Source organism: Alternaria arborescens, assembly GCF_004154835.1.
Source record: "Alternaria arborescens strain FERA 675 chromosome Unknown contig_27, whole genome shotgun sequence".
Classification (NCBI taxonomy): Eukaryota; Fungi; Ascomycota; class Dothideomycetes; order Pleosporales; family Pleosporaceae; genus Alternaria; species Alternaria arborescens.
In genome coordinates, this window is record NW_021167882.1 from 90,269 (window position 1) to 112,757 (window position 22,489).

Below are 22,489 nucleotides of genomic sequence, written 5' to 3' on the forward strand. Positions count from 1 at the left end.
ACCGTCACATCTGTCAAAATTATAAACCGTAAGCCAGTTTCTTCTCGTCAAAGTCATTTTGTTAACACTTAACATCTCTTCAGACAGCGGTCGGTGTTCTCAAGATCACACTGCGATACTAACCCAAACTTAGAGCCTTGGGAAGGAAGGAGGTCTGTAGGATTGGTCACAATCTGCTGCGTACGATGTTCCTGTAAAATTGCTGTTTATATCACACCATTACAAGTTTTTATAGACAATGTCCGCCTGATCTACCGTGTGAGAGGATTCTGCGCTTTTCCGTGTTCTTGTCGCTGCAGTCCTTAACCGGCAGTAATATCCGCTCACTCCAGCCTCTCACGAGGTCATACCGGGGTATCCCCGATTCCATGCAGCGTTTGAGCTCATTGGCGCCTGCAGTCCCTATATCAGAAAACCAAGAAATTATTTGAATGAGAGACAATCCCATCGTACCACAGTCTTGCGACACATGGTTGCCTGAAAAGACCTACGCCGGACGAATGAGATGATGCAAGTTGGAGTTGCTATTGGACGCCAGATTGAGACAGCACTTACCCCGCCTTGCTGTAGATATGACAGCTGATGATGGACGCAAATCAGTGGAATTTCCGACAATGTATGTCCGTCCAGAATCCTAAATGTGATGACCTTATTGCTCGCTATTGGTGGAGTGCATGACACGAACCAATCGTGCAGCAACACGATGATTCCAAGGCTCACTGCCTGGATGACGTGGCATTCTGCTCTTCCAACATGAGGCTGAAAAGTGCGACCGGTGAGCGTGTCAGGCTGGTTGTGTCATTCTGTAAGATTCAGTTCAGCCTGAACTTTTGCCTTGTGTTGCAATGTTGTCTGGCGGCTGCACCTCGAAGCATACATCAGCTGGAAAAGCATTGATGAAATACTGGAACAACGACGTGAACACTGATCTAACTATGATGGAGGCGCTCTCTCGGTCTCTTGGTTCCTTGAATCTCACTGTACCCATTCCCGAAGTGAAGGACGCAGAACTGCTTGCTAACCCCCTCGACGTGTATCGTACATATCTAGCTGAAATATTGACAAAAGCCGTGGGCTCTGACATCGATGCAGCCTACAAGTCGATTCAATGGCCGAACAACATTTCTAATGGAGATCTGGCTGTCATACTTCCGAAGCTCCGGCCTGGTGCTAAAGCTGACGAAATAGCTGCCGAGCTTATGAAGAAGGTGTGTATATTCCACATATGGATCTAAAGCAAAACGATCGCTGAGCAAGATCAGTTCCCAAGCGACCACCCTCTCTTTCACCTACCCATCCTGGAAGGCGTTCATTTTCGCGTCTTTGTGAAGTCGGAGTCGCTGTCCTGCCTCCTCCTGCCGCGCATCATAGGTCAGAAGGATTCGTACGGCTCTATCCCATTGTCGAACGGTGGGAACAAGAGGCTTGTAGTTGAGCTCTCATCTCCGAACATCACCAGCGAGTTTCAGGGAAAGCATCTACGAAGCACCCTTGTTGGCGCGTTTATCGGCCGGTTGCACGAGTTGGTAGGATGGGACGTGACGCGCGTCAACTATCTCGGAGACTGGGGCAAGCCTATCGCTTTGTTGTACGTCGGATGGTCAAAGTATGGCTCGGAAAAGATATACGAGGCAGACCCCGTCGGTCACCTCCTGGAGGTTTACCATAAGATAGAAGAAGACTTTAAGCCAGAGCAGGCTGCGAGTAAGCAAGCGCGCGACGAAGTAGCGAAGGAAGGTGAAGACAAGGGAGAGGCACAGGTCGAGATCGAAAGTAAGGGCATCTTTGCGGAACGCAACGAAGCATTCAAGAAGCTTGAGGAGGGTGACGAAGAACTAGTGGCGTTTTGGAAGCGAGTGAGAGACGTCAACATCGACAATTATACCAAGTTCTACGAGAGACTAGGCGTGCGCTTCGATGAATACTCGGGCGAGTCGCAGATCAGTCCCGGTACCATGGTCGAGGTCGAACAGATGTTGATGGAGAAGGGAATATCAGAGGAGAGTGGAGGTTCTCAGATTATCCACATGCAGAACCTAGGTGCGAAGTCTGGTACAGCCATCATCCGCGATCGCTCCGGTAGCAGCACTTATCTCCTCCGGGACCTCGCTGCCGTCCTCGAACGGTCGAGAAAATATTCGTTCGACAAGATGATATACGTGGTGGCCAGTGACAACAGTGTGCATTTCACACAGCTCATCAAGGTTTTGGAAGCACTTGATATGAAAGAGCTCGCTAGCAAGCTACACCACGTCAAGTTCAGTGAGGTATCGAAGATGGCTGCGACGCTTGGGAGAGGTTACAAGCCACAGGGCATACTGGATGCTTGTGAGGAGGCGATGACAACTTTCTCGGAAGCTGATGCTGAGAAGCTTGAAACGATTGGCAGTCCCAACGATACCAAAGAAGGGTTGGCGACATCTGCACTGCTTGTGCAAGAGCTCTCGACTCGTCTAACCACCACACACGCCTTCGATACGAGCACGATGGCTTCCTTCAAGCTCGGATCAGGACCGGACTTGCAGTACTGGCTGGCCAAACTCCGTCTGCTACTGAAAGGTGTCGAATCTGCAGCTGAACTGTCAGACGAGGACTATGAGGCATTGACTGAAGATGACCCAGCCAATCTCTTGCGCGTTTTGGCTCAGTATCCCGAGGTTGTCAATGCGACATATCACTCCCTCGAGTCGGCTGGTGTCGTTACGTATCTCTCTAGTGTGACTGACCAACTTGCCGAGTGCTTCGCGGAAGATGAAGATGAAGATGCTGAGGGTGAAAAAGATACCAAGGTGACTCCTGGGTTCGCTGCATTGTATGAAGCGACTGCAGTCGTTTTGGAGAATGGCATGAAGCTGCTGGGACTGGCTCCGCTTGCGCAGTCGCTACCTGAGAGGGCGGATACACCTGTGATGGGTTGAACAGTCGTCTCTTTGTAAGTATCCAAATTGTCTATAAGCGGGATTCGGTTTTGAATAGGCGTGTTGAAGCAGGCATTGATGTCGTTGGCCTCGAGCCTGCTTCCTGAAGCGTTTTGGAAGGCAGTCCGCTACTACTCTTCCACACTATAACGCCATAACGAATAATGACTAGTGTTTCTCAATGATTTTTCGTGAGATGAAGGCCCGCTCTGCGTACTCCATGGTGCTGGTGGGGTAGTGTCTTTCAAATTTTGTCCTGCAAACTTTTCATGTTCTTTGGCCGACCCCTCGTCTCGTTCAATTTTTTTGCTTCTCGTTATTATACCAACAATTTCCTCTCTTTCCATCCAAGTCCGATATGGTCTAGTGGCTAGGATTTGCCGCTCTCATTCGCAGAGTCAGTTCACTGTACAGTGCCGGCAAGGCCCGGGTTCGATTCCCGGTGTCGGAAAATGTTCTTTTTGCCCACTGCTCGGAAAGGGAAATCTTGGAGATGGACGCGACCTTGAGAGTTGGGAAACAATACGCTCATGCTCTCTGCCTCAACAAAACTCTAGGCTTCAGCATCAGTCTGCCATTCCTTTTTTCTCTATACTGGTTTTTTCTTTCGCATTCCCCCACACGTAAGTCGAGATGCTTGGTGACGCTTGCGAACCCTGTGGGAAATTAGAAAAGGACCGTACTTCATTACATCCGCCTCGCGCTTTCGCTAGAAAAAGACAAAAAAGACGTCTTCTGGCCCCCGGACATGCCAGCAGTAAATCAGCCGCAAGCTGAGCCATGTCCAATCGAGCGATTTTCCATGCGGCACCGCCCAATTTAACATGGTCTTTCCTTTTGCTACATAATGACTGCCTCGCCAGATGCATCGAGTAAGCCAAGCACTTGGCCTTCGAAATCAAGCTTTGGGTGAACTCACCTCCGCATTTCAGATATCGCATCGCATCAACGACGTTCTCAGATCTCGAATGATCCTTCTGCTTTACCATCTTTTCATAATGTGTTTGTCACGATGAGTCTGCGGGCTTCCAGCCACCCGCATGCCCCTGAGTTTAGTAGCGCGTTTCGCCGCCGCCCGTATTTGCTGATGCATCATCACATACCAGGCACGTAACGGTCGCGATTCGTCGCCTGGACACTGCAAGCGATGGTGGCGTCTGCTCGGGTAGGATAACGTAGTATTGACTGCGGGCTGCGTGACAGGCAGGAAATAATGTATAACTTCAAGCCCAGTCTGCCGTAACAGCAGCACTGCATCTCTCCAAGTCCATCCTCATCACACTTTCAATATGCGTCCTTTCACTTATGCTGCGTTATTCGCCGGTACTGCCATTGCGCAAGGTAGTGCCAGTGCGCAAGAGTCTGCGACAATCTTCAACCTCTTCCAGTTCGATAGCACCCTCACCGTGCTTGGTTCCGATGCCAGCGCAACAACCTACCAGAACAGCTGTCCTTCAGACAATGCGGGTATCTCTGCAGTGCCGACCGATATGCGTATGTTGCAAAGGGTTATTGAAAGATTGTGCTGACACCTGCAGTAAACACGGACGACCCGTCTGCGCCTGATTCGACTCCGATACCTACACCCGCGCCTCGCATGCGCCGTCAGGACGATGCTTCCAGCGATGATTACTCCCTCTGCGAACCTTACACTATCATACAAGGTTCTGAGACATATGAGATGCACCTCACAGACCCGAGTCCAGGCGCATGGACTGTGGACATCGCCTGCAGTTGGCAAGGTGCGATGACAACAGCTGACCTAACCTGTGATGCCACCAACCGCGGAATCATCCCAGGTCTCAGTACCACCGAGACGAAGAGTGTTTTGTCGGCGAGCGAGCTACAGGATATGGAAGCTTACCAGGTGGTGGCTTTGGTGACTGCAAGCGGTGCGTCTTCGTCGGGATCAGCTTCAGCGACTCAAACTTCAGCATCTACTGGCTCAGGGACAGGGGCGACATCACCTTCAAGGTCTGGATCTGGTACCGCTGCAACGAGCACTGGTCTTGCACCTGCTGGATCAATCCCAAATGTGATGGCCCTGGTCGGAGGTTCCATTGGTGTTTTTGCTGCAGCCATGGCTTTGTGAGCTTGTTGCAATTAGTCTTTAGTATGTTGAGCCGCATTTAGGTATACTTTTCGGTAGTTGGTGGCACCATCATTGTGTCTTTCGTGGTCAGAATAATCGTCATTTTGATCACGCGCTCTCAATTTCCATCGCTTCGTGTATGTCTCTCCATGTCAAAATTCCATCTTGTTTTCCTTTTAGTCAGGGTCTGTCCGTACTGGCGGATCCATGGTGAGTGTGGAAGCAGCAATCCGCATCGCGCCTGCACGTGATCACGTGTTATGCAAGACGCGACGTTGCGTCGGTTGTCGACTATTGTTTCCACTAACCCCGCATTCAAACAACACATCGTTTGTTGAGTTGTGACATATATCGACGTATTGCGCTCGGCCCTGCGGCCACGACTCCTCTTTATCTCACCTTCTTTGTAGCGTCCTTGTCTGCAACCCACGCTACACTTCAACATATCCTACCCAATCTTGGGGTCTGACTTTCAACAAACACAACATTAAACATGGCAGTCGCTATGCCTAGTTTTTCAGCAACTACCCCAAACCCAAAGTCGCGACTACTGGAATCACTTACACGACATGTCTCTGCGCCTGTGAGTCCATTGACGCTCGAATCCCGTCGACCAAGTGAAGGAAAATTCGGTGCCAATCACCAACATACTTTGCCATCTCCAAAGTCATTGCGGACGGCTTCAAGATCTAAGCATGACCTCCTGGGTGAATTGTCCTGGGCTCAGTCGCTTGCAGCTCGCCTGCGTCGAGATCGGGACAACTGGCGCACACTCACCCTCAAGCAAGAACAAGACCTCAAGGCCACACATCAAGACCTTGAAGACCAAGCTCGCACCATCTCGGGGATGGAACAAGAGATGGCTAAACTCAGGTTCTGCCATGAGGAGGACACGATAGCTGGGAGGCAACTCTATTCGCGTTTCCATGTACTCATCTCCAAGCATGACAAGCTTGTAGATCAATTCAACGATGCTATGCGTACCGTTGCTCGCCTTAAGAAGAGTGACCGTACTAAGGACAAGGTACAACAGCGTAATCTGAGATTGAAGGCTACTCTGCAACGTTATACATCTCAGGGTACCTCGGCTGCTACCCAAGCGGCTGCAGACACGGAGTCCACTCTAAGGGAAGCACTCGCTTTGGCTAATGAGCGAATTGAGGAACTGGAGTCAAAGGGCGAGGCGATGCTTGATGCATTGGACAGACGCAACGATAGCTGTGGCAGTGATGATGAAGAAGGGTTGGAGCGAGGAGGTATCGAAGCAGGGCTCTTGGGGGCTGAAGTGGTATTCCGCGGTGTTCTCGAAGATGAATCTTTCAAGGAGCAGAAGAAGATCTGGCTGGATCTGTTGAACGATTGAGAGGAAGCAAAATCAAGAGCATGCATTAGTGTGCAAGCGTATTGGAGGGTGATGTACGACAACGCGCACTCATTGCTTTCGACTGTTTCCGACCAACCTCCAGCAGTAGTACCAGTGTACATTAGATCATGCCACTGGAGGTGAGCTGGATGATGCCATCATAACACCTTCGCGATTGCAGTACTAGAGTGCACCTTGCATGGCAGAGGCGAGGAGGATTAGCCAGAGTGGGAAGATACTGATTATGATTCGTGTAAGTAGCAAGATCATCATCAGCAACTAGTCGTTCATTACTCCCGATATTCAGCCACCGAGTTCTGATGATGCAAGATATTGTACTAGAGACATGCATTTTGTGAGGCGCTCCGGGTAGTTGGTTTAGAATGAGACGAGATGTTGTAGGAGGCTGGGAGTCCGCTAAACAGAATTTTGACGTCATCCACAACGCGCTAAGCCCAATATAGGGGTATATATTTGGATCCGACACGTTAGAAACACGTCCTACAGGTACGCGACGCAGCCATGACGTCGTAGAGCGCAGTGCCAAAATACAGTCATGTCCAGGAAATCACATAACGAGACATGATAAACGTCCATTCGATAAGTACAATTTCGCTACTCTAATGCAGCTAGAGTCTAATAAGCGGAAGCAGCATGATGTTTGAAAAGAAACTTTGGTACAAAACTCTATGATCCTCTACACCCGCTCGGAAAGATCTTCGACACACCAGAACTATAACATAGGAAACAAATGCCAGGAAAACAAAAACGATATTGATCCGCCCAGAACCTAAAATCAACGCGAACGTGTATGCAGTTCTAGCATGTAGATAAGCCGAGAGGCATATCGCGAGTGCGACCTAAATCCACCCAAACTGTGAGCTGTGAGGGAACCCATCCCCATGCAGCACTCGCATATTCAGCGCGATCCTCTTGGGGAGTATTGTTGCTGTTCTGGGTATCGCGGTGGTTGTTCCATCTCATGCATATGACGCTCTTCTCGGCCACGTGTACGATCCTCAGAGCGGCGCGAGGAATGATGGCGTCCCTGTCGGGAAGATCGCCGCGCATTCTGATCATTCCAAAGAGATTCGCCGTGGGGTCGAGTTTGGCCAGGTTGCGCATTTCGTTGCTCGGAGTGGAAGTATGCTCGTTCGGCAGCTTGAACAGGCGCTTCCTTCGGTTGTGCGACTCTGGTTTGGAGTGATTCCTCGTCTTCGAATGGCGAACGACGGGCGTAGTGAGGTCCCATTGACTTTGGCTTGCCTGCTTTTTTCCACTCCCTAAACTCTCTGATGCTGATACCGGAGCAAACAATTTCCGTGTTGCTAGGTCATGTTAGACTTTACAATCAACTGAAGTTTCTGCTCGACTTGCATGATAATGACGGCGAGGACCATTACTACCCAGCTCAGGCCACATGTTACCCCTACGCAAGACTTCATGTTGGCCTGAAATGTTAAGCCAGCAACTCCACTCCAGAACACCACCTCGAGACAAGCGATAATCGCGTGCGCCTTGTAGCTGTGCCAACCCTGGAAACGGGGAACGTGTTCCGAAAGTATGAGGTAGGCGAGCAGGATGAGGGATTTAGCACCCTAGATGCAAGCGTTAGCAACCAAATCAACAGCTAAATCCTGTCTGTGAAATATCCTAGATACCCAATAACATCCAGATACCGAGAACATGACGTACCATTCCCAATGCAATTGTGCTTGATCTTGAACGCGGAATATTTTTTACAAAGAGACGAGGAACCGTAAGGCCGACAGCGGCAGTGACGAGTACGACTTGAGCAATGTGGATTTGTAACTTGAAGCGGCTACTGAAGAGAGGCAAGTCGAGGATTCTTGAGATTCTCATCTTGGATATGGACGCGAGTGGTAACTTTGGATATGATCAATTGTTTATGGAAATCGTGTCGAAGATTGGTTCTGGCGTGGCTGATTGGAGCTGGAGGCTTGATCTTCGATGCTGTGTGACTGTGGAGAAGGATACATCGTGGAATATAATATACATTTTTCTCTACGCTTCTTACATGCATCACCGCGTAAGTCTGTATGCTCCGCCGTGTCGAACGCGTTGTTGCAGTTCTTCTTGGCGTGGTGAGTGCGAGTACGGCACAATACGAGTGCGAGTGCGAACTACAGACATAGAACGTGATAGGCGCGGGACTCGCCAAGCCGTTGCGGGATATGCCGTCTTTCAGCCCTACCAGCCCTACCCCTGTCCCAACCCTGTGTGCCAAACGTTCAAGGTTAGACTTGCGAGTAATTGGGCTCAGAACAGCGGATAGAATATTAAGCCTTTTCTCTTGTTTGCGCTCGAGCCCTCATGAACCCTCTCGCTGGAACTTTGCCGGGTTTCCGGTAGGAGAAGAGTAAGCATGGTTTGAAATACAACTATTCAAAGCCAATCGTCGAATGAGATCAGCATGCAACAGTGCCCAGTCGCATGCTCAGCTCGCACTCGCTCTCACATATAAGGGGCTTGTTCCTCAGGTTTGTTTCTCAAAGATATTTGTAGTGGTCAATTCGGCCCTGTTGGCTGTGGTCCATGTACATGAGGGTTTCCAGGCATATTCGGAACGCCTTCGGGGCCAACCATAGTCCCAATGTCCGCCCAATTCCACTCGTGAATATTGTTAATCGTAAAGTCCATGAACTGCATTTGCGTCGTCCTATCGAACCGGGCATTAGGGTGCATGGCAGGGCCCATGAAGGCCTGGTCAGGGTATATACGGCCTGGCATCGGATCCGCGTACATGTAAGTACCTACGCCGGGCGGAGACTGATGGTACATGTGTGGCACAGCATCCGGCTGCGATAATTGCTGCGGCGGAAGGGAACTCTGGGGTCCGGTGTCGTGAGTCTCGAGTTCCGGCTCTGCAAATCTGACAGGCGAAGCTAGAGAGTCAGCCATGGAATGTAGTTCTGGAACCAGGGATGCAAATTTCTCAATGGTTCCAGGCATGTAGGGATTCCGCCTATGCCGCTGTGCCAGATCTGCAAGCTGAGATAACAGAATGCGGGATTCTGACATGTCTGTGCCTCCGAGCTTATTCAAGCACACAAGATCAAGGACTAGCACTGAGCTTGATGCGAGCATATACCATACGTCACAAGAGTAGACGGAATCGAATTTGTTAAAAGATTCGAGTTTCAGCAATGCCTTGGCCAGCGACCGACCAGACTCAGAGCAAGCTTCCGCCATGGCTGTGAGTGCGGAGTTTGTAGTGTCATGACCGCTCTTGGTCAGACTGGAAGCGCGTGCAAGCAGGGCTGAGCGACACAACACGATGGTTGTATAGTGATATACGGAGTGTATCATCAACAGCGGCCGTTGCATAGCAGGAGGTGAAGCGTCTGTGGCTTCGTAATGTAGGTGCCTGGGTAACGTCTCCTTCCATCGGACCAGGTCGCGTAGTACACCCGCGGCGGGTGACAAGGGGCCAACATAGGATTCATCGTTGGCGTTGGACTTGACGGTCTTGGGCGCGCGACACGTTGACCCGAGCAGCATGAACAAGCGGGTCGAGCATGCGAACAGGTCAGGGGGTCCGCCAATTATTTTCTCGTTAGGACTGCTGATTTTTGCGCCTGGGTTCTCGATGGAACTCGGACGGTCATAGGAGGATACCTGCATCGTCTCAAAGGCATATAAAGTCCACCATAGAATCTTGCGCACCTCCCTAGCCAGAGGTGTTTGGCCAGCGTTGACTTTGTCCTGGTTCAGTCCAATCGCATATGCAATACGAACAGCGGTGCCCGTCAGGTTCCAGCAAGCATCCCGATGGTTTGTGTTGTGGAGGTGTATGGCGGCCAATAACAGGGCTTGTATGGCTGTGATGCTAGAAGTGAAGATGACGACTGGGAGAAGTGTTTGTGTCCTTTGCCACCATAGCCGCTCCTGGTCTTCTGGGAAGGGAATGCGCGCAACGCGACGAGCGAGCAACAGCACACAGGTGAAGCTGCATAGCCAGGCGGGATCGGCATTCCTGGGGTTGACCAACCACGCCTCGTAGGCCTCGCGGAATGAAGGCTCGTGCAGGACTGGGAAGTCTGGGTGTATGTGTTCGAAGAAGGCGCGTATCAGCACTTCAAGGTTTGGTCTGTCGCCGGGGTTCAAGTGTCGGCCCTGGACGGCGACAGAGCCGTGGGTGGCACTCGATGGTGCGGTGGAGTTCGACGGATTGCGCTGGTCGTCGCTGCTTGTTGGCGATGATGCCTGGGCAGCATTCTTGCCAAAGCTAGATGTTGGCGCGTAGAGTCAGTATGCGCCTCAGGTAAAGTTGATGCAGGGCCGGTACTGACAGAACAAACTCGCGCAGAGCGCCTCTTCCGACCAGCGTACGCAGCTTGATATGGAAGGAGAGCGAGCTGCCAGGGCCAATGAACTGCACCTGCCCTTGCTGGTCAGGCAACAGTGACACGGTGTCGTCACCTTCGCCCTCGCCACTGTCGTCTTGGTCGCCATGCGCGTCGTTGGCGGCCGAGTCTGGCAGCGGTATGCCGTGCGACGTCGCAAGCTGTCGCAACGCCTCGGTACTGGACACGTCTGCCTCTGGGAGCAGCCCCTTGACCAGCGCCTCGAGCAGCGCCAGACGGGTGCCCAGGCCTTCGACACTCCCATACAGTCTCTTCTTGCGCGGCTGCGTCGTCAGGCACTCGATGTTGTGCACGATGCAGTAGCGACAGGCGTCCTGGCCAGGCTCCTTCCGGCACTTTTGCTTGCGCGACTTGCACTTGTCGCAGCTCGTTTCGGTGCGCTTCCGCTTATCCAACGGTACTCGGCGCGAGCTGCTCGCATGGCTGCTACTCGCGGGTGCGGGTGTGGAGGCGGACATGGGCGTGGGCGGGTAGGTGCGGCGGAATTTCAAGGCGCAGGGAGAAGAAGCATGGCGCGCACTTCGCGAGAGCGCTGCGAGCACATTGAGGCGCTCTTTGTGCCGGTGGATGATGGGACTGCGATTGCGCCCCAACTACTTTGCGATGGTGAATGCAGGGCTCTCTGCGCTATCATCGTTATGTCCGTTCCTTCGGTAATTGAGGCTGCCGTCTCCTCTCCGGTGGGCCCAAGCTCGACGAATAGTCATGAGTCAATGACCATCTCAAATACACAACACCATCTACCCCTCGCTGCCTACCCGCTTTCGCATCACCTCCCCTCTGTCTCTTCTTCTCCTTACTCGAAACCATCTGTGGTTCAACGTCCGTCAAGCAGGGACAACTTCGAACCTATCTTGGCATGCGCGGCGGGTCGTCGGTCCTGCCCAGGCCGCCCCCTCTCCGGCGACGTAACGCCTGATGCGGCTGACCGATGAACAGCAGCCGACGATTACGACTAAACACATCTCGGCCATACTAGGGTACCTCTGTTAATGTGACCCAAGAATCTTGTCTTTCACCAACGAGACTCACAAAACCAGTACCGTTTGGCTCACCAACCAGGTATAGTCCCATTGCTCCATAAGCATGACTCGATAATACAGTCCAACGCAACCAACCGCCATCGTACTGAATCGATTTAGCACATGCTCGGCGTTCTAGCCAGTCGAGAGACCCACATGGTACCCATCCAAAAACGACTAAGACAGCAGTCTTTTGTCCCAACTCCATGTTCAGCTGTCATTTTGCCCACACTGGTACGAGGAACGTTTCCATATTGCTGATAAGACTTAGAGCACCTGTGACATACCCAGTATATCGGACCGCACTCTTTGACCGCTGTGTATTCGCTTTCTCATAATGCGAGCACGTAGAGACGTGGACTGTAGGCACAATCATGTAGATCAGCGCATTGACGACCAGGCCTCCAACGATGACCCAGAATCGACAGCACGGAGTCTCATAGCGAAGATCCTCTTCCGCTCCAGGGATGCGACTGTGTTAGCCAGTCCGCTAGTCGTCATGCAGCAGACAGAAACTACGTCGCAAGTGTAGATGGCATCCACTAAAGTTGCTAAGAAGACATCCCGCCTGTGCAGGGCCATTCCAATGCTTATGGCGCGCGGATTGGTTGCTGTGTAGATGATGTAACCGCAGCAGGCAAGATATGAAAGACAGTCCTCGATCCGAAGCTCTTTACCAACGTATGCGTGCGCATAGATTTGGTCGAACGCGAATGGTTAGGCAGACAGGCGGATCACCGTGATGGCGGAAATGACGCCTAGCAACACTATGGGGTCATCCATAAAGTCTGACTCTTAGATCTGATGGTGGTGACGATAGTACCGGTAGTTGGAGTGAGATCCGTTGATGCCATTATGTGTGTGGAGAACATGTAGGTCGAAAAGAGTGAAGGACATCTTGGAAGGATAGGTACCGCAATGTTAGCTGACTGATAGAATAATCACACCGCTTCCCTTGAAAGGGGTCTCACTTATCAAGATGCCGCTGAATCCCAGTCTTGTGGACTCATTCTGTTCTGGGCCAGTTGTACGTCATCGCCGATGCTACAAATGGACATCCCTTGCATAGTCTACCAGACCTTGACGCAAGACCTCATCAGACACCACGTCGAAACTCAAACTCAATCCAAAAGCTCTTTTGTACTTATAGGACAATCACTAATGATCATACAATTGTGCGCCAATCACCGAGCCTCCATGCTGCAGCACTTGCATGTCAGTGCTTTCAGTCGTAAGGCAATAATAGTGCGTACCCAGGTTGGTCGTGAACTGGCTTTATACCATGTCCCATCCCTGCTCGACAAGCGAGGGTGAGCCGCGCCTCAATCGCGCATTCGCGCCATTGCCGGAGATGCATGATAGACTGCGCCCTGTTGACTTGATCGCGGATCTGTAAGCCCATGAAACAGCTATGGATGCTGTCAAACCCTGCGCGACGACTTGACTTGCAGTGTCTGGAGTGTACTAGGGCGATGATGGCTAGATGACAAGACTATAAAGATTACATGGTCGATTCAGCTGCACAACTGAAGACCAGGCTATGATAGGGACAGTCATGTCATCAACGTGGGCATGGGGCACTGTACGTTGATATGATGTGCTTGTAACTTTACGCAGAAGGCACTGATAGTAGGCTATGTCGAAGAAAGATCAGCATCATAGACGTGCACCTGAATGTTTATCAGACGTTTGTTTCAGCGCTTGATGACATGGGTATAGCGACGCTAGCATTTGCAGGCACGTTCAACCACTTTCACATTACTTTTTGTTCTGTATCACGAGTGATCCCACCTGAACAATGCTAACAAGATACTTGTATGCACACATATCTGCAACACTCTCTTTCGGTGTCTTGCCTGGTCCTTTCGCTGACCAAAAAACGTTTCAAAGCGAGTCGGAGGCGCGCATGAGATACGTATGAAAGAAGAGACTGTTAAAGGTTATACTGAACAAGACAAAGTTTGAGGAGTGAAACAAAGACAACAAGCTTGATAGTACGACAAACTCGAAGGGCGTAGCGGGCATGCTATACGAAGGTATCGGTGGCGACGACTCCCAAGGTTGACACTACACGTCGTTTTCTCAACACTGTCGCGTACATGCATACTCCATGCATGTCCCTTCACGGACGTACATCTTGTACAACCACTCACTCACCCAATTTCGAATGATGAATCCTTCGAAAAACTTTTCGTAAACCTTTTTACTGACCATGAAGGTGGTCGGGTTGAAAACAGTTCTGAGAAGCGCTAATTCACTATATAAACCTAATAATTATTGACAAACTTCGACCCAGCCGGTGCCGTCATACTGCTTAGCTCAATCTTCGAAACACTCAATCTTTCGACCAACATATTTCGAATTGAAAGTTCGAACCACACTCGTCCCAACTATCGGACATGAGATGAGTTGTCAACATCGAAAGTAACAGCCAAGCATACGAACCCGCTGCGCGCCCTTGAACGAGTCAGTCATCCGTTACACAGCCTACTCCAGGACGGAAAAGTGCCACCATCGCTCGATAAATCAGGCTCTCTATTGCAGTTCTGCGACAGATCACACTACGTCTTCCAGGTACCAGCCAAAGCTTCGTCAGGCCACACCCAGACCACGGCCAGTCCCGAAAACGACAATTCCTTCTGCGAGGTCACAGTGAATTACAACAAGACGAAAGGGTGGTGAAACTCTAAGATCGAGCAATTGTCGCAGTGGAAAGCGCGGTACGCCTTGTTCTTAGTCTTTGCCTTGGTCGCAGCTCGCTTTGTTGCTTCCAGAAAATGGCGATCTCCGCCCCTGTTCCGGGTATAGGTGCAGCAGGAGTTCCTTCGAAGACCGCAAGGATGGAAATTCTCATTGCCGCAGTAGTACACACTTTGGATTTCATCATGCGGGAGCCTAGTACCATTTGCACTCGAAAGAAAACGGCAGTATCGTTCGCCTCTATTACGTCTCAAGCGCAAGAGGTACTGGAGCTTGACGTCACCCCCAACGAAGCAATTCTGGAACAAATGAAAGCTGAGCTAGAGATCGAAATGAAAAACAATGAGGACTATTATGACAGCCCATCATCTACAGTCCACCAGATTGAAGGGTTCGGTTCCTGAGTCGAGCATCCTATAGTGGCTTCGTACAATATCATCAGCAAGAGTGACGGGACAAGTATCCGGTACCGTTGATTGGGAAGTCGACAAGACACTGCAAGGAAGACCGAGAAAGGATTCCCTCACACTCGGCGAACATTCCTTGTACTGGCTGCCATGCGCATTGGGGATCGAAGAGGCCGACGAGGAGCATGAAATTCGTGCCGAGTTGCATGACTGATGAGCTACTTGATTTTTGTTACCAGCAAGTTGATAGATTCCTTCGCAGAGCTGTATGTAAGTCTGTCGGTCCACATTGCTGCTTGGCTCGCCCAATCTTTTGGTCTATCTTGTCAGTTCAAAATACTTCTTATGCTACTGTGGGGAATCTTGACACGATGGCTTCTTTCGTGATTGTTATGATGGAGCTAAAGTTCTGAGACTGTAACGTACAGTAGGAGACCTCTTAACGAGACCTTTTCATGATGCAGGAGTATATTCGGCTTCAGCATGGACAAGAATGATTAAACTAGGATTGAGTACTCAATAATTGACTGTGCTATTTCTGACATAGGTCTGTTCATACAGCAGTCACTGAACTAGACCTACAACTGCGTCGGGTAATCTAATGTCTCAATCTTTTCCGGGTACACGAGTCCGCCCTGCTTCCTCACCTCATCCATGACCTCCATAATTAACACACTCTCATCAAGGCCAAGGAACCTACCCTCTTTCCTGCCGTTAATAATCGCATCCGCAGCCTCATCCGCTTCCCAGAACATGCCCTGACCTTCGCCTTCTGATTGGAGTGAGCCACCGAAGCCATTGTACCAGCCGCTTCCCTTACCTGGGCCTGGGATGGGGAACTCTTTCGACTCAGCCTTGCCTTCTGAATCGATGATCCTGACGGAAAGGGGTCGGAAAGAGTGTCCAAAGACTTGAATCTCACCCTTGGGTCCTTGGATGCGGACGAAAGGTAGGTCCTGGTTTCCTCCTGGGGCTGTTGCGACACGGAGCGAGGTTGTAGCTACGGCATGGACCTCGCCACCTTGGTCTTTCGAACGTGGGAATTGGAGGATCATGGTGCTGTGCTCGTCGGCCTTGCCAGTAGGCTCATAGGTCTTGACAAAAGCCTGTAGCTTGGGCGGCTGGCGCGAGTTCTCGGGCTGAGTATGGTAGATGGTTTGGAAGACCCAGGTAAGGGCGTAGATACCAAGGTCGAGCAGGGCGCCACCCGCCAGGTCAGGGTTCACCATGCGGTTCTTGCCATCTGGGAAGTTGTTCTCGGGGTCGAGCGCCATGCTGTTGTCGGAAATGACGCGTGTAATGGGTCCGATGCGACCGGACGTGATTTGCTCGCGGACGTAGATGGACAGTGGGAAGTAGCGCGTCCATACAGCCTCCATCAGGAAGAGGTTCTTGGACCTTGCGACCTCAGCCAGCTTGCGCGCCTGGGCGGCATTGACTGTGAAAGCCTTCTCGCACAGCACGTTCTTGCCGGCCTCCAAGCAAAGCATAGCATTCTGGTAGTGGTGCGAGTGCGGTGTAGCAATGTATACGATGTCGATGTCTGGGTTCTTTACGAACTCCTCGTAGGAGCCATATGCCTTTGCTTCCGAGGGTGCGCCCACCTCCTTCAAGAAGTCTTTGGCGCGCGATTCCGACGACGACGAAGCGGCAGCGACGACGGTGTGCTTCAGGTGCTTGACGCCACGTGTGGTAGGGTCGCAAAGCAGATCCTTGGTGCTGTGTCCATGTTAGTAAACAGCTTCAGTGGGGGTGTGGCGCGGGGTAGTTACAAGGTGACGGCGATGCCTCCAGTAGCGAGGATACCCCAGCGGACGGTCTTTGGTGATGACATGGCGTAGATAGACGGTTTGGTAGTCTCCCAGTAGATCCAAGGTGAGATTGTGAATTCAGCGACGAGGAGCGCTTAGCGGCGTCAAGAGGTTGACCTTTGTAGCTGCAGAGCTCCAACGTCATGACACCCACCGAACTTCGGGCAAAGCGCCGCATCTCAACCCCACTCTTGCCCCTCCATCGTGCTACCGGTGCCTAAAGGAGCAGACGGCCCGCGTCGCGAGACGTGGCCAACATAACGCGTGATTGCCATGTTCGAGGACATTGATGAGTAAGGAGTCGTCGTTAAGGGGTTGGGAGAGAAGCCTATCTCCGAAAGTCGACGCCAAGCCTCCCAACCTTCACCTTCGTCGTGCTTAAGCCCATCAAACTCCACGTAGCGCCGACGAGCTGGAAAACATGACCAGCCATGTTCGAAAAGCGATCGACTAATACCAAAGCAGAATCAACACTTGTTGCAAGCAGATCTCGACGTTTTCTCCGCACGAGTTCTAAACGACGGGAAGCTGGGGACTTTCAGCCTAAGACGGATCAGAAGCCAAGCGCTGCACAGGTGGCGAATGTCACGGAGCATATGGAGCCAGCGTCGAGAGATAGAGCATTGTATGTTCTCGCCACCACCAACGGACGTTACGATGGAGCTGTTAGAGCTTCGCCTTGCTACCACTCTGAACACGTGCATGATATCTGTCCCTCATCTCTCGCCTCAACATCTTCCCCGAAGGAGTTCTAGGTATCTGAGAACGAAGTTAGTGTAAGTAATTCATAGCAGTTCAAGCACTCACGGAATCAACAACCTCAACACCACCAGTCAGCCACTTGTGTCGACTTAAGCGTCCTTCGACCCACTGATGTAGCTTCTTAACGACGATATCCTCGCCCTGTTTCCCTCCCTCGTTCGTGAGTACGATCCATGCTCTGACAAACAAGGACCCATCGCCACGACCATTATCGACGCCAGCTACGCATGCGTCGCGCACAAGACCCTCTGGATGGTCCAGCAACGTATCCTCCACCTCCGTGGCAGCAACTTGTAGACCTTTGACTTTGATCATCTCTTTTAGGCGATCGAGGTAGTGAATACGGTCATACTTGTCGCGCATGACAAGATCTCCGGTGCGTAGCCAGCCCGGTTCGGTGAACATATCCGCTGTGGCTTTGGCTTCTCTGAAGTAACCGGGCGTGACAACTGGTCCACGTACCCAGAGCTCACCCTTCTCACCCTTGGCTACGTCTTTGAGTGTGTCGGGGTCCACAATACGAGCCTGCATACCTGGAAGCAGATATCCAATCGTGCCAGACAGCGCAGGCTCTAAGCCAAAGATCCCATTCGCACCCGAACTAGCGATACTGGCTGCTTCACTGAGGCCATAGCCACTTGGTACTGGTATCTCTGCACCCTGCGGTAGCTTCTTGGCCAGCTGATGTGCGACATCTGGTGGCAGATATGCAGCACCGCTAGATGCGACGACCACAGAGCTTAGATCATATTTCTCAGTCAATGAGCTTTGAGCAAGCTGACGGACTAGAGGTGGGACGAGTGGAAGATGTGTAATCTTGTACTTCTGTATGCTCTTCAAAGCAAGCTCGAGGTCCCATTTTGGAAGGATGACGGAGGTCTGCTTGATTAGATTGAGACGAAGGATCCACAGGATCATCCCGTATGAGTGATACATCGGGACAACACCGAGTAAAGTGACGGGCGTCAACGGTTCGTCTCCTGTGAAGCGCGCAGCTTGTACACCGGTATGGAGCGTTTGCATCCCAGAAGAGTAGCCATTCCTATGCGTGATCATCATTGCTTTGGGCAAGCCGGAAGTTCCTGAAGATTGAAAAAGGTATGCCATACGGTTTCCGCCAATCAGCTTCCGCTTTTGTTCTGGCAGATTGAACCCTTCTCTTACAAGCGATTCGATAGTACGATGACCTGATACGTGGTCTAATTGAGAATTATCGCTCAGTACGATAACCTTTTGAGGGTTCAACTTGACTTTCAGAGATAGATTGTCGCCCTCGCCAGATCCCAACTTGAGCGCTTCACTCAACACCGGAAGCAGCGTCTCATGACACATGATGCTCGTAATTTGCATTTTTCTCAATACCCACCATAATTCGTAGGGCGTACTCGCTGGACTGATCCCGCCGAAGACCAGCTCTGATCGGAAACATGCGTGCGCTATCATTGGATAGTGCAGATGATTCCGCGAGAACAAAGCCAAGATTTCACCATCTTCTTTATCATCTACTGGACTCTTTTCCAGACCCAATGGATTTGGACCATCATATCTGAAGACGCGCGCCAATGCACATACCCGAGCATAGAAGCTGTGGAGGGTGACAACTTCTTCTGTGACGGCGTTGATAAATAGAGGGTAATCTTCTGGCAATGGGTTGTTTGGCGGAAAGCAAAGCTCGTGGATATTAAGATCGTCTGGTGTAGGTGGAAGTGGACCATACGGCGACGAAAACACAGCTTGGTCGTGAGGTAGATATTTGTCTTTTTGGGGATCAGGAGCGTTAGGGCCAAGGAACCGAGACCAATGAGGTTTTAGGATATCATGCGTCATGTTGGGATCTGGATGAATTGAAGTTGCTAGACGTCAATGGAAATATGTTAGATATTAAGACAAGGCACACATACGTGCCCTGCCAGTGTACCTTTGTGCGACATTGAGTTTGGACTTCCGAGGTGTACTACACGCCCCGCGTTCTCCCCACATTCGGCCCTGACGTCGTGCAGGCGAGTAAGCCCAGGGATAACACACGGTAAGTTTTGTGTAGGCTGCAAGCATACAATGATAAGAAAAGTGCCGCTGCAATGGCACCGCTCAGTCGGTGCTATAGCAGAGTTTACGCCGTGAATTCGGGCGGACAAAGCTATCGATTTCACCTGTAAGCTTGTATCGTAATCACTATATTCCTGGGCTGCATCTAGCCCAGCTCGGACTGGGGATTTCTATCGCATAAGCCCACGATGTTTCGAACAATACCTATATACTCTGTCGCGTAGTACAAGCACTTCCGAAGAGGTTCTAGGTGAGCTGGCATCCCAAGTGTGGCTTTGCTGATGCCGGGCGCCTGAATCTTACGTCTAGACCAAATTGGGTCGGACTCGTCTCAGCTGATGGCGCCACAGACTGAGCAACATGGCATGCGCGATGTCTGTACGTTTTAACACAGTCTTTATCCACACGATCCAGCACCTAGAAGGACTAACATTTTCAGGCGCCTCCTTGGATGTGGAGATCCGCATAGAGGCGCGCGGGTATACGTCGCTGGAAACCTCGCGTATGCACCCCTGATGCAACCTTGAGATTGTCGCGCTTCAGTCTCAGCCTTCGGGACTTATTTTCAGCCCCCAACATCGCCTCACAGCCTTGTCACAGAGCTATAAACTCATCGCATCTTCCCCTCTATCGTCAAATACGCAAATTTAGCATTCGAATAACCATGTCTTCTAATTCCGATATTGGCAACGACGATGTCCTGCCTGCCAAGAGGGACACGATGCCGGCACTTTGGAGTGCGAAGCAAATTCCAGATAGCGCAAACTTTTCCGATCCCTATGCACTGATCGGAGACGCATATGAACGGATACCCGTGGCAGATGAGTGGGAAATACCAGATCCGTAAGTAGATAGCACGACTGTATTTCCAGATCACCACTTACGCAGCACAGTAACAGCAAGAAGCTACCATACTTGGCGCATATTAAATCGCTGTCAACGTCATGGAAAAACCTACGTCATCTGGCGGACTGGATGCAGGTCGGAACAACCCCACTGCGTTGGAATGAAATCAAACATCACCCAGAGGAGCTCGAAAGGCGAAGGAACAAGACCAATGTCACTTTCGTGGAATATAACCCTTCCACAGCACCCAAAACTACAGCAATCAAGACACCGACATTGCTGCACGAGACTTTACAAGCCCTGTCGCATGAGCGTACAAAACAGCCTCCTCTGCGACTGTTCGTTGTGGAAGATCTGTCTCAGCAAGTTATCGAGCTTTTGGGAGCGCGCTTCGATATTGATCCTTTATTCTTCCGCGAGCAAATCGATGACTACGTATGGCATAACACTCGCGATCCCTGGGCATCACCCCCCAGCCTAATCTCAAGCATGAAGCATCGACCGTGGTTTAGAATGCGCAATATGAGATTACGATATTTCAAAACAGAGAAAGAATTCAAGGATTCGAGGTTAGAAGCAAATGCCTGGAACGTGCTGAGACGTCCTGACAACGATGAGAATCATTGGCACTATCAAGACAGAGACGGAGCAGTCGTATCCATTATGCGTACGCGGACCACAATGTGGATTGGCAAAGATAAGCAGTGCGGAAACGGGACTGTAGGAATCGTGTTGCTGGATCCGACCGTCCGCCAAGGTCAACCCCTATGTGAGTACCAACACACGACATCTCAACCTGGCAAAATTACACGCTGACACTGCAAAGGGTATGATCGCAGTAATTGGCTGCCGACCCCTAAGATGGAGACCAAGGTCTACCCTTCGATCAAGTCATCTGTATCCTGGTTCGAAGATATTGTCCAAATGACTACCGCATTCCCATGGTTCGAGCGGAGAGAAGGTCACGATATAAACGCTCAAGTCCTTGCCAAACCAACCATTTACACCATCTGCGCAGAATGGCTTATAGTGTGTGACTATGTAAGGGCCCGACTTAGCCAAATAGAATGGGAACTTGAACTGCCGCGCCTCTTCCGCTCAAAAGGCGACGCCATTGATACATCGCTCAAACGGCTTCACACTTGGCGTCGACAGATTCCTGTATTCCGAGAGATGGTTGCAGAGACGTTGGAACACGCGCTCCCAGCCGCAGCGCGACTCACAACCCCGTCTCCTCAATATTCCGCCGCGCCCAACTCTCCTCTTTCTGTACGCTCAGCGTTTTCTGACAACCTGGTCATCAACTTTGAAAACGTGGAGGGGTTTGAGGATATAGTCCCCGACTTCAAACGTGTTCTTGCAGATGTCAACGAACTACAGGAACGCGTCGACCGTCTTACCAGCATTGTCACTTCGGAAATATCCATCGAAGATTCACGTCGCGGACTTGAAGAGAATCATAACATGGCAAGAATCACATGGCTGGCGACTGTTTTCATTCCGTTGACGTTCATATCTGGTTTATACAGTATGAATGAGAGCGTGTCGGCGTTGAAATCGACATACGGGTGGTATTTCCTGACCGCCGTGCCTTTTACGTTGATCGTTATGGCAATCGGGTGGGTCGCAGGCGGCGGAAGCCTCACACCATGGCGGAAAGATTCTACAAAGCAAAAAGGTATGATTGGGGGAAGAGATATGAAATGAGCAAAGTTATGAAGACAAGGCATGATGTTACCTAACGCTAGCACCGGAAAACATTTCTTCAACATGAAGCGGCATATTAGTCTCGTAACATTTTTCCTAGCTAGCTTCCAACAACACCGGCATCGCTTTCGTCACCGCCTGCCCTCGGCTACAATGTGAATCTGAAACTCGGATGCTGATGGCCGAGTCTATCCGCATCCGCTTGCAGAAGTCTATCATCTCGCTCACCCCTGTCTCGCTTCTTGTTTTCCCAACCCAAGTACACAAACTGGGCAGCAGAGAGTACGATCGTTATCACTAATGCACCAAGGCTAACCGAATGGCCCAAAACATACCTCGGCGCATCGCGTTGGAGATAGATGAATGTACCGATAAAGGCCGAACAATTAGCAATGGAAATCACCATACCGATTCCGACTGCTCGCAC

The 22,489-nt window shown here is 51.0% G+C and overlaps 10 protein-coding genes across 10 annotated transcripts; 6 read left to right on the plus strand and 4 right to left on the minus strand.

Annotated features, from left to right (window-relative positions):
• Positions 1–935: 935 nt before the first annotated feature.
• AA0111_g9425 (Arginine--tRNA ligase, cytoplasmic) lies at positions 936–2,918 on the plus strand (the record flags this gene model as incomplete). Its single annotated transcript, XM_028655982.1, has 2 exons — positions 936–1,208; positions 1,263–2,918. 2 exons carry the CDS (start codon positions 936–938, stop codon positions 2,916–2,918), a joined length of 1,929 nt encoding a protein of 642 aa, XP_028502988.1.
• A 1,289-nt stretch (positions 2,919–4,207) lies between these two features.
• On the plus strand, positions 4,208–5,010 carry AA0111_g9426 (hypothetical protein; the record flags this gene model as incomplete). Its single annotated transcript, XM_028655983.1, has 2 exons — positions 4,208–4,412; positions 4,457–5,010. 2 exons carry the CDS (start codon positions 4,208–4,210, stop codon positions 5,008–5,010), a joined length of 759 nt encoding a protein of 252 aa, XP_028502865.1.
• Positions 5,011–5,503: 493 nt separating this feature from the next.
• AA0111_g9427 (hypothetical protein) lies at positions 5,504–6,373 on the plus strand (the record flags this gene model as incomplete). Its single annotated transcript, XM_028655984.1, has 1 exon — positions 5,504–6,373. The coding sequence occupies one exon, from the start codon at positions 5,504–5,506 to the stop codon at positions 6,371–6,373; it is 870 nt and encodes a 289-aa protein (XP_028502864.1).
• An 819-nt stretch (positions 6,374–7,192) lies between these two features.
• AA0111_g9428 (hypothetical protein) lies at positions 7,193–7,498 on the minus strand (the record flags this gene model as incomplete). The annotated part of the gene is made up of 1 exon (XM_028655985.1): positions 7,193–7,498. The coding sequence occupies one exon, from the start codon at positions 7,496–7,498 to the stop codon at positions 7,193–7,195; it is 306 nt and encodes a 101-aa protein (XP_028502991.1).
• A 1,404-nt stretch (positions 7,499–8,902) lies between these two features.
• Positions 8,903–11,219, minus strand: AA0111_g9429 (hypothetical protein; the record flags this gene model as incomplete). Its single annotated transcript, XM_028655986.1, has 2 exons — positions 8,903–10,622; positions 10,687–11,219. 2 exons carry the CDS (start codon positions 11,217–11,219, stop codon positions 8,903–8,905), a joined length of 2,253 nt encoding a protein of 750 aa, XP_028502903.1.
• Positions 11,220–14,623: 3,404 nt separating this feature from the next.
• On the plus strand, positions 14,624–14,887 carry AA0111_g9430 (hypothetical protein; the record flags this gene model as incomplete). Its single annotated transcript, XM_028655988.1, has 1 exon — positions 14,624–14,887. One exon carries the CDS (start codon positions 14,624–14,626, stop codon positions 14,885–14,887), a length of 264 nt encoding a protein of 87 aa, XP_028502972.1.
• A 581-nt stretch (positions 14,888–15,468) lies between these two features.
• On the minus strand, positions 15,469–16,724 carry AA0111_g9431 (D-xylose 1-dehydrogenase (NADP(+)); the record flags this gene model as incomplete). Its single annotated transcript, XM_028655989.1, has 2 exons — positions 15,469–16,609; positions 16,663–16,724. 2 exons carry the CDS (start codon positions 16,722–16,724, stop codon positions 15,469–15,471), a joined length of 1,203 nt encoding a protein of 400 aa, XP_028502900.1.
• Positions 16,725–17,496: 772 nt separating this feature from the next.
• On the minus strand, positions 17,497–19,290 carry AA0111_g9432 (hypothetical protein; the record flags this gene model as incomplete). The annotated part of the gene is made up of 1 exon (XM_028655990.1): positions 17,497–19,290. The coding sequence occupies one exon, from the start codon at positions 19,288–19,290 to the stop codon at positions 17,497–17,499; it is 1,794 nt and encodes a 597-aa protein (XP_028502901.1).
• Positions 19,291–19,847: 557 nt separating this feature from the next.
• Positions 19,848–20,025, plus strand: AA0111_g9433 (hypothetical protein; the record flags this gene model as incomplete). Its single annotated transcript, XM_028655991.1, has 2 exons — positions 19,848–19,887; positions 19,949–20,025. The coding sequence occupies 2 exons, from the start codon at positions 19,848–19,850 to the stop codon at positions 20,023–20,025; spliced, it is 117 nt and encodes a 38-aa protein (XP_028502902.1).
• Positions 20,026–20,173: 148 nt separating this feature from the next.
• On the plus strand, positions 20,174–22,062 carry AA0111_g9434 (hypothetical protein; the record flags this gene model as incomplete). The annotated part of the gene is made up of 3 exons (XM_028655992.1): positions 20,174–20,352; positions 20,403–21,124; positions 21,182–22,062. The coding sequence occupies 3 exons, from the start codon at positions 20,174–20,176 to the stop codon at positions 22,060–22,062; spliced, it is 1,782 nt and encodes a 593-aa protein (XP_028502898.1).
• Positions 22,063–22,489: the final 427 nt, after the last annotated feature.